The 11123-nt window shown below is 44.9% G+C and overlaps 1 protein-coding gene across 3 annotated transcripts in view; it reads right to left on the bottom strand.

Annotated features, from left to right (window-relative positions):
- slc20a2 (solute carrier family 20 member 2) overlaps nt 1-11123 on the bottom strand; it is a 41969-nt gene that overhangs the window by 4635 nt on the left and 26211 nt on the right. For 2 of the 3 annotated variants that reach the window (XM_078285049.1, XM_071919155.2), the window contains 6 exons: nt 9655-9751; nt 9281-9400; nt 7490-7723; nt 6724-7360; nt 6125-6310; nt 2538-2622 (listed from right to left, as the gene is read on the bottom strand). In XM_078285049.1, the coding sequence (XP_078141175.1) occupies nt 2538-2622; nt 6125-6310; nt 6724-7360; nt 7490-7723; nt 9281-9400; nt 9655-9751 (1359 nt within the window). Of the gene's footprint in view, nt 1-1648; nt 1734-2537; nt 2623-6124; nt 6311-6723; nt 7361-7489; nt 7724-9280; nt 9401-9654; nt 9752-11123 lie in introns of all 3 variants that reach the window. The other variant, XM_078285050.1, reaches the window with a different exon arrangement.

Below are 11123 nucleotides of genomic sequence, written 5' to 3'. Positions count from 1 at the left end.
TAAAGAAAGAAGATGGTCAGAGATCTTCATTTAAGGACATTTTTAGTCAAGGAGCACAAGGCTAAATTTCCTCTTCTCAAGTTTTAGAATACAAGGCTACTCCGTAAATGTTTTTACAAAGAGGAGGAATAAGGGGGGAGGAGGGGTAAAGATCAAATCTTTCAAAAACACGTGTGTGACACTATCTAAATTTGTGGCTCAGGTGGTTTGTGGACAACTATCTGTAATATTTCAGAAATGCAGCGACAAAACCTGAACTCAGTATAACCTCAGCGTTTGTACTGTTGACTATCTCTGTAGAGCTTCTGGAACAGCGGGTCACTGTACATTATCACACCATAGTGCACCGCACATCAGGGTTGGGCATCCATTCAGTTTCCACTCCACTGAAATTAAGGACACCACATGCATAAAATGCATCTGGACAATGGTTATTTTGAATTGAGTGGATAAACTGAATGGATGGCCATTGCTGCCCGCCCACACACACACCCACACACACATATCTGGGAGAGTTTGACAGATGTTGTAGGCTACTTTCTGAGAACTTATGTACATTTAGTATTTTCATTTTTAGAAATCTTATAATTTATCTTTTAAATGAAGAACAACAGTTTGTCTTAAAATGACATCAAATTGCAAGTTAATTGACTGTTAATATTCATTATTTATCTTTGTCCAACAACTTCTGTGGATTCCCCAGACACAGTCACTCTATCAGTCAATCAAATCACCACCATAGATGGATACCTCTATCAGCAGATTTAGCATATTGGCATAGCAGTTGATTATTGGAGGTTTAGGGGAAAGAGAAGGGCATTTGAGGGTGAGAAATCAAAAAATAAGGTATGGATGGCGATGTTGATCTTGAGACAAATTGATCATCAGAAATTAAATATCAGTTTTGGATCTCGTGCATTTTCCCTTATAGGCAGCGGAATGGACTGTCAACTGATCTTTTTATCCAGTTGTACCTAAATTAAAAAAACCATGATATTTATGGGTTAGGATTAAAGATTGACTAGCCTGGGTTTTGACCCATACAGTTATTTTGCAATAAATATAAATTAGGTCACTGTTGTAATCTGGCATACAGTAGCTTCCAGTCACATTAAAGAGAACGCTTCGTCGAAAAAAATTCAAAAAAAAAAAAGTCTTGATTTCAGTGTCACTGACATGATTTACCGTTGCACTCTCATTCACAACGTTGCACGAACTGAAAGCTTGGGTTTGATTTTCCATAATAAAAACTTCTGTTTCATCAGGTAATGAATTATAGAAAACAAATGATAAACATCTCAGGAGGATAACCTCTCATGTCCAATATCTTCAAATAGATTAAAATAGTATCATTAAATAGAGCCATACAATTGTAACAAACTGCTCTACCTGTAATGTTGTAGAATCTGGCTTAAACGTACACAATGCTCTATTGACTATATCAGTCAATTTCATCTAATTTAATCGTACAAAGCTCCCATCAGAAAGGAGACTTGGAGACTTCACTGCCGGAAGAAAATTGCACAAGATCAAAACTGCAACTTCAGGAGTTGTGATTGGCTCTGTCGATTGACAGCTACAGGTGAAGCGATGAGATGGAGCTCTGGGAAGGCCCTCTACCACGGCTTCACTACCATGACTCCAATACCTTGCAGTGGGTGGAGCTTATTGGGATGCCCACATTTGATGCAACAAGCACTGTTAGCGCACTCATTACTTCAATGCAAAATCCGCTGTGAAGACAGATGGGGACAGAGGAGAGAGACAGAGACAGAAAGATGGGGAGGGAGGGGTAAAAAAGTGGAAAACCAGTGAGATAGGTGGGGGAGGCTGGTGGTGGGGATCGGGGGAGTTTGCTTGCAGCCAAGCACAGTAGGGTGGAGGGCCCACACATCAAACCATGCCGTGAGTGCTGAGAGGGTGGAATGGGAAAGAGTTGGTGGAAATGAAACAGAGGATGAGACACTGTGCTGATGGAAAGGGAAGGAAAGGTTGGGGGTGGCAGGGGTCCGCTACTTCTCCCAGCCTGGATCCGTTGCTCCTGAAAAGGCCAGGGGAGAGGGGCTGCACACTGCTGCCTGGGGCGGTCTGGAGCGGGCTGGACGAGCCGCGACACAGCTTTAATTGTCTGATTGTCATTTTGTGTGGTGTAAAGATTCGTGCCCGTGGGCGATTGTCAGGCGTTTGCATGTGCAGGGAATTGATGCCAAAAAAAATCTGTATTTGACATTGGCAAACTGTGCTGTCAGTGTTGCAATACATTTTATCAGGATGTCCTTGCAAACAAAACTGTAAGAAAAAAAAAACAGCCTGACAAACACACACTAATAAAAATGTGGGAGACACAGCGGAGACACAAAACTCACAAAAACAGTCTGTTTGCAATCCTGAGACTGACTGATTTCGGCTGGACTGGTGCGTTTATTTCCACCCCTGAGCCCTGGGGGGCAGTGTGTGAGCTCCCTGTCCCCTGGAGAGTGAGGGTGGGGGGAGAGGCCAGAACAAGGGCCAGTGAAGTTGCCTCCACTCAGTCATACCTTGCAGTGTGTGGTACTGACAGGGATTCCGATATTGGAAGCCAACACGACAGTGACTGCAGAAGCCAGTTCAATAGTGAATCCACTGTGGAGGAAGAGGGGGGAAGGGAAAGGGGGGGAGGAGGGGTAAAGAGACATCCTTCATTGTAGTGCCTGGGGCGGGTTGTTGATGATGGCACCGTCCGGCCATGTTCCAGCATTCACATTCACTGTAGCAGTACATACAATAGCTCTTAAGTGTGTATAAAGACACACACACACAGTAAAGGAAAGAACCAACAATAATCTCTCTCTGTCTCTCTCTCTCTCACACACACACACACACACACACACACACACACACACACACACACACACACACACACACACAGAGTAAGGATAACATTTCTATCAATACAGTAGGTGGTGACAGGTAATACAAAAAGAGCATGGTTGCATGTAGCACACAGAGAGGGAGGGTGTGTGTGTGTGTGTGTGTGTGTGTGTGTGTGTGTAAGACCCCTCACTCTAAAGAACTCTAAGGAAGTAACCTCCCATTAACCCACCCAGCCTATCTGACACCAGGTCATGTTTTGTCAACAACCCTGTCCGCTACAGACAGGCAGACATGCAACCACTGGCTCCACCTACAGCGCCGGCAACTTGGAACTACTGTGAAGCAGGCCAATTATATAACTGTGCCACACAGGATCAGGTCATGACGAAAAGGCAGGAATATCTGGGTTTGTCAGCGTGTCCCACAGGCAGAGCTTGGCAAGGCCAGTTAGCCAGTCTCATCTCCAGCAATCTGTCCCTGTGGCAGTTTGACGAGCGAGCCGGCCAGAATGACAAAAAGCCATATTTGAAGATTAAGATACATGTTTTAATACTGTGATACACACGCCACCACCAAGTTTACACAGCGCCTGCTCACACGCATATGCTCGGCCACACACACACTGTCAACACGCGAGTACGCATACACATATACACTTTCCTGTCCTTGCCCTCCCTTTTGTCAAAGCACTTGCTCCCAAACAAACTCCATTGTCAGAATGATGAATGGAAACAGACACTTGAGGAAAGAGAAGCTTTAGAACAGTGAACCAGAGCGAATTCTTCTTTGTGTCCCGGCAAAAGGCCGAGCTGGTGATGGAGAGAGGGAGACCGAGGGGGAAAAAAAGAAGGTGACAGGGAGGAAAGGGGCGAAACGAGGAGAAATGAGGAAGGAAAAGAGGAAAAAATAATGAGATGGAGCGAGCGTGAGAAAGACTGTGAGACTAAGAGAAAAAGGGAGAGAAAGATTTAGAGGCAAGACGCCTGCAAAGAGACAGAGGAGAAAGAGATGCAGTGAGAAGAGAGAGAAAAGGGGGAGGGAAGAACAAAAGGAAAAAGAGAGGGCAGGGGAAAGAAGAAGGGGATGACTGAAAAAAAAAAGATAGGGAGGTGCAGGTGAGGGCAGGAAAGAATTTGATGAGAGAAAGAGAGAAGGAAGGAGGGAGAAAGTGCAGGAGAGATGGGAGAGGGAGGCCGCAGCAGAAAGAGAGAGAGAGAGAGAGAGAGAGAGAGAGAGAGAGTAAGAGAGGGAGTCAGTCTGGCGTCCCTCCCTGTGGTTGGAGATGAGAGGCCATGGTTCCCACTGTGGCTTCCTTCCCCCTCCCTCCCGCTCTACTTCTCCGCATCAAGAATGCCCAGAGTTGCCAAACAACTTCCTGCAACCCTGTGTGATGTTCCTGCCAGGCAACAGAGTAACCCCCCACCCCCCCCACCCCCACCCCAACACACACACACACACACACACACAGAAAAATGCACCGAAACAATAAATCCCTAATATGCATGCATGCACGCACACAGGCATACACACACACCCCCTGCCGGGCATCCTTAAACTGACACTGGAGAATACACATAAACATACCTTAGGTGAACACACACACACACACACACACACACACACAATCTCCTCAGCTAATGCGTGGGAAGACGAGAGGACAGAAACAGAGAGAGAGAGAGAGAGAGAGAGAGAGAGAGAGAGAGAGAGAGAGAGAGAGAGAGAGAGAGAGAGAGAGAGATCTCAAGGACAGAGGAGCAACAGTAAGTGGTTAAACGTGTGAGGGATTCTGTGTTTAACTGCATTTTATGTAGGCATTTTACAGTTGGGGGACAAAGTGAGCCCTAGGGCTTTATGTGAAAAGGCTATTTGTTCATTAATAATTATAGGATAGAAGGATAAGAAGGATAGAGAGCGTATCATTCCTACTTCATACCCTTTGAAAAGCCAATTACTATAGTAGATTTCTAAACATATTCTGGATTACTGCTAGTAGAGTTTAGGTTCCGCATTTTACCGTCAGCCAAGATAAGCTGCAAAGCATGTGACTGTTACACAGATCAGTTATGTTAATCAAATCTTTTAACAGCCAGCATACTTGCAATTTGTGTAGATCCAGATCAACTGGAACATGAACACAGACACGAACATGGACAACTGGTGCAGATTTTCACTATGACCGTACAAAACTCTCAAATTTATAGTCTCAACATAATGAGATTTAAAAGCAGGACTCGTCTAAAAACCGAAAATGGACTTAAGTTTCTTTGTGCAAAGGAATCACTATGCTGCCTACAAACTACATGGGTACTAGTGAAACTGAGAAGAATGACTTCAAAGTTTTGCTTGTCCTGCTAAAACTATTGCTGGTAGAGGAGTGGATAGTATACAGTTTGCATTGGATTTGAGCTGAACCTTTGACATCTAAAACACACAAAATGTAATTACTGCTGTCTGCTTTTACATCAACAGGATTCCCAAGTTAACAGCAGAGACTGTGACTGTGCTTGCAAGATTGATTTCTTTTCTCCGGATATTAATTATTTACTCTTTACAATTGTCCCTGTCTCTTTCTCAAAATGTTATCATAATAAATCCAAACGTTCAGTATGTCAACCCAAATGTTACAATCAAAATTATTCTTACCCCCATGTGAGTGCTAATTATTGATAGCATGTCATTCTTTATCATTTTGAAATATGATTTTAATACATATTTCATGTATTACCACTTAATTATAGCCCAATATTAATATTTTCACAACTAGGTAGTAATCTGTAAACAGCCTGCAATGAAACGGTAGACGGGAAAAGCCAAAACCAAGTTATTGTCTTTTCATTGCTTTCGCAGTTAGTGTAAATTTGACCTAAAATATTGGGCTTAGGAAGAAGACACAAACAGTATGTTTATAGACAAGAAACAAAATAAAGGAATATCTCTTCACGGCACTTTGCTTCTTTATGGCAGCATAGTCATATTATCTTTACGGATCACTCCATGTCAGGTAGACTAGTCGTCTGATAACAAAGTGAAATAAAAACGTGTTTATTTATTTACGTTCTGCTAGGTGGCATGTACATAAATTTACCAAGATAGCTTTTGCACAGATGTCAGTGTCTCTAGGCTTTTTGGAGAGCGTATAAAACCGAAACATGTTGGCATGCTCTCACATCATCTTTGCCACCAAATTTCTCTCTGTCTCTGTCTCTCTCTCTCACACACATGCAGACCCCCCCCCCCCCCCCCCCCCCCCCCCGTGTGGTGGCTTCCTCACCTGGAGGGGGTGATGGGAGTCAGGTCCTTTCCCATGGTCTGGATGACACGGCGGCCCCACACCCACAGGCCAGCGCAGATGCCTATACCACCGTAAAACAGCAGCCAGATGGGAGTGGCGGCGTCTTGCATCACACCGCCCTGGTCATAGATCATCCACAGCGCCACCAGGGGCCCGATGGCATTACTGCAAAGGGGGGGAAATAAGTCGGATTTTAAATTCAGTGGAACGCATCTGAAGCCTGTCAGCTTCCAGCGTCAAAGTCATTCAGTTCTCCCAGTCTTTCCCTCGTCCTGGGTGCATGCTGCACTGTGGAATGGGCTTCAAGGACTAAATGACGTCAAACCAGCAAATGGCCATTTTTGTCAACCTGGCTTATTAGCAGAGAAAATCTTGTTGTTGTTGTTACGAAGACATTATCTATATGTAATTTAATAAGGCCAAAAGCTTCAGGGATAACTAAATATATCAAGTGTTGACTAAATCATTTTCATTCAAGGTTTGGATTATATATTTGAGGTGAATTATTCCTTTTGAAATCGCCCAGTGCATTGGTCATATGGGATGTTATATGTTGTGTGAGCAGCAGGGGGCAGCACCTGACATCGTTGCCACCATGAGCGAAGGAGCCAAAGCAGGCAGTGAGGATCTGCAGGAAGTGGAACAGCAGGAACACCTCAGACTTGTCCTTCTCCTCGCGGTCCTCCTCGGCCAAGTCGTCCAGAGGCACCGGCGCAGGCGCCCCTCCCTCCTCCACCCCCTCCAGCTCCGTGGCCAGCTTCATCTCCACCCCGCCCTCCTCCGCCTCAATCTCCGCCTCCGCCACGGCGTTGCAGTACGACGAGTAGCTATCGTAGCGCACTCGCTTCTTGGAGTAGGACACGCTGTTGCTCCTCCCGCCTCCCTCGCCCACCAGCTTCTCGCTGTCTTCGCGCGACTCGGTGCGCATGAGCGGCTGGACGGGCATGCCGCAGATGGCGGCTGTGTAGCAGGTGTAGCTGTTGTTGCGGCGCAGTAGGCGGTAGTTGTTGTCAGGGGGACCGGCGTTGGAGCCAGAGCGATCGCCATCGTCCAGGCGGCCCAGGTGGATTTTGTGGAGCAGGTCCTTATACAGACCTGAGTCCTTGTGCACTGTGTGGTACACCTGGCCATCGCTGCGCATGTGGCCGTCGAAGCTGAAGCTGCCGTTGGAGATGGGCGACTTGAGACAGCCGTTGGTCATGGAGTGGGTCCGGCCTGTAGGAGGGAAGAAGAGGGAGGGATGGAGGGAAGGAAAGAGAAGTTGTACCAACTCATGCATTGATGTAGGCCCTTTCCATCATCATCTTTTTTAAATGTCCCATCTAACCTTTGGCCTGGTCTTACCATAGACCCTGCCGTTTGGCAGGACGGTGCCTCCATTAGCCAGGCTGTTGAGCTCTCCACTGGAGTCGCGGGTGCCCCGTTCACTGCTGCCTCCAGTGAGCGGCAACACAGCCTCGTCCGTACCCTTGGCCCCTGGCAGTTCCTTAAAGACGGGGCTCTCTTCCTCCTCCTCAGGGATCTTGTCCAGACTCTCATCAGAGATCCTGGACAGAGCCTGCTCCTTCTTCAGACGACCTGCAGGAAACAGACCAGTGGGAGGTTTAGGAGGTGGACACCATGAAAAGGCCAAATGTCCCAACCAGATGAAGAGGAATTCCTCCCATCAATGTTCACCCAGTGTTTACAGTGTGTTGTGTATTAATAAGAGGCAATTCTTATTAAGAAAAGCCACCGTACAGAAAAAGGAGAGAAAAGGCAGAGAGGATGTTTTAAAAAGCTTGAATTTTCAGTATGCAGGGTTTTTCTTGAAACTGTATTGCTATTCAGCAATGATATAACATTACAATAATGAAAGGCCTAGAAGTGGAGACAGATAAAGAGTAACATTCCACAAACAGCACAAACAGGAATATAGGCATCAGCTGATCCAAAGCAAACTAATCCCAGCGCTGACAGCCTTGACCCCCCACCCTCCCCAGGACAAACACATAAACACTCTCAATCATCGGCTGTTTCACTTTGACGGATGCAGCAATGTCCAGATTAGGGCCGATATTATCACCTATAATCCTCGCCGGCATCCAGAGGTCATGACATGTTAAGCAACAGGTCAAATTGGCCTCAGTCACCCAAGTAAAGTGTTGAAGTGGAGCTACAGAAAACCAGTGACTTCTACATTTGTATGATTCTTGAACATGAATACCAAGTTATGTTAAGCTTAGTGCAGCATTGCGTCAGACCATTACATTTTTAAGGAAGCTACATGTGACTAGGTGACTAATAAGTGAACCTTCAGTTGAAAGTTGAATATCACCACTACAACAGCACAGTAATTTATTTCTTCTAGTTTCTTTCTGTTGTCTGTTTCAGATCTTTGGATCCAATTTATACATCTTCATATTTCATTAACCTCATTTTGAATTTTATTATCACAGCAAAGCATTTATCGGTTCTTTCAGCTTTGAAATATGATTGGAATCTCACACTTGCAAACTATATTCAGTAAAATCAAATAGAGTTTGCGTAGCTTAGTCTGTGGATTGTCGCAACAGACTGAAGTTCTCATTTATCCCACGTGACGTTAACTTAATCAAATGTAACCGGCATGCTCTCGGCCCCATGTCCCCCATGGCCCCCGCCACTCTCTCAGATATTGTATCTACTGCTCTTTCCATTGTTTGATTTCATGTGCCATGTCTGTGTTTTATCTCTTTTGTGATCATGCACTGTGCTTTGTGCCTAGCTGCGGGCTGATTTTCCCATTAAGGAAACAACAACAACAACAAGTCTTGAACCTGAACCTTTATCTGAAAGCTTTTAATGGTGCGGGCTAAGATCTTAACCCTAGGACACGGGCGGGACAGCAGGCCAAGCAGCTCTACCACTGAAAAACTAAGTGTCCGAGCACAGAAACTAGACTAGGCAGAGTTCACCGAGTTTTTTGGAGGCTTTAGAGGCTTTGGCAGAGGCGGACGAGAGAACACATCCGCTGGCAGCCGTTGTTTGGTGTCAGAGCACAGTGTGTGCTGAGCCGGGGCTGAGGCCCTGTTGTCAGGCCAGGGTCGGAGCGCTGAGATCTCAGACGGCGTGAGAAAGAGTGGACAGACACACACAAAAAACACAGATACCTACTTGCTATTTTCCTCCTCATCCAGGGACAGACGAATATCCAGACCACAGCAGCACAGACCATCGACCCAGCTAAGGTGATAAGAAAGATGGCCCAGACTGGTAGCATCTCTAACCCAAGCACTGCAATGAATACACACACACAGAGACACACACACAAACACACACACACAAGTGCAAGAAAAGAATACCTTGCAGTTAGTTTCAAAGCATTGTTTCATCTATGATTATTCTTGTCTCACCTTCTAATGGAATTTTGAGCAAGCAAATTGCGTTGGCGCCATCACCCATTACACTAAGACGATAATTTAATCATACATTGGTGTTACACTTAATAAGCGTGGCCAGTATCTCTATCTAGAGTGAGTGTTGCTTACATGGGGCTCCAGTGTACATGATGGAGAAGGTGTTGATCCCTATGGTGGTGGCGTAGAAGAGCGGCAGCGCCCGCAGGCCGTTGGGGACAGAGTCGTCCTGTGGATAAAACACACACATGTCCTTTTAATGCAGCTTCTGAGATCTGGTGATAAAATAGCTGATGTTACATGAGCACAGTGTGTCCAGACATGGTCTGATAACATGAGTTATTTAAGTCTTTGTCATTTTTTCATGCTCTTCCTCTTACGTCCTTGAGGAAGACAATGAAGACAATGAACCGCTATCTGCTCATTCATTGTACATCACTCTGGATTAGAGCATCAGCTATTTGGCTAAAATGTAAATGTGTGCATCATGGTGAAATTGCATCTAGCCTATGATGAATGTTATATTTATATTACATTTTTATTCATTAATTTATTGATGCTCCAAATTGTTTTATCTCCTCCTGCTTGTTTTCATTCTCCTTTCCTTTAATTCTCTTCTTCCTATTTCTACTGCTTTGTCATTTCATTCCTTTGCTGTTCTTTTATCTGTAAAGCAGCTTTGTGAACTCTGTTTTATTATTATTGTTGTTATTATTATTCAGATCACAAAGTAGTCCTGACTCGGGCCCATGAGACCTGGTCTACCCAATAGTTGAAAATACACACGTTAAAGTTTGCTCACATTATGGTAACTTCACATGTCCCTGATCAAATGACAGGAGTCACATGCGAGTGTCAAGTGTAAGCAGGGCCAAAAGTTCACTTCCGATCTGTAATCTCCAGTAAACTGGTGACTGGTCAGCCTTTTGACATGGTTTACTGAATTCTCTTTAGTTCTGATAACTATGTTTAATATATGCTGATAACCATGATTAATATAACCTCAGCACAGCAAAGTACAGCCCAGTTCAGTTCAAAAGGGTGACAACGCCCAGTGAAAACAAGCGATGAGGTCAAACTAGGTGACAGTTCATTGTTGCCCAATGTGTGGACTTACATGGGTTTCTGACGGCACATTTTGCGAAGGCTGCAAAGCTCAACACAAAACGAATAATTGAAAAGAAGACCAAATACTCCTCTAAGCTGACGCTCTTAGCTGCAGTGAGTGAGATGCACCCGCCCTGAATTTGACCCAGCTATACAGTAACTCCTCTCAGTCCAAATGACAAATCGTCCTATGAGTCATTCCTACATAATCCCATGGTCATGACTTTAGGATGATCTGCAACACTTTTCTCTTCCTAGTCTATCAGCGACTGTCTGTTACATAACTACAGATCCGCGGCTGTTGCCAAATCAAATGGATTTTATCTGTCCTGAAATTCTGTGTCTGTCTGTGTGTCTGTAAAATTCTAGTATTTGCACTAGTGAACACCAACACTGTACATGCTCACAATGTAACAAGGTTATTTAAGTGTCTGAATGTCCAAAACGTTTCCACCTGCATAGACCATAAAATTATGCACTGACACTGTCAATGT

Source organism: Centroberyx gerrardi, chromosome 8, assembly GCF_048128805.1.
Source record: "Centroberyx gerrardi isolate f3 chromosome 8, fCenGer3.hap1.cur.20231027, whole genome shotgun sequence".
Taxonomy (NCBI): domain Eukaryota; kingdom Metazoa; phylum Chordata; class Actinopteri; order Beryciformes; family Berycidae; genus Centroberyx; species Centroberyx gerrardi.
The sequence above is the reverse complement of the archived record's forward strand: the minus strand, read 5'-3'. Positions and strand labels throughout refer to the sequence as shown.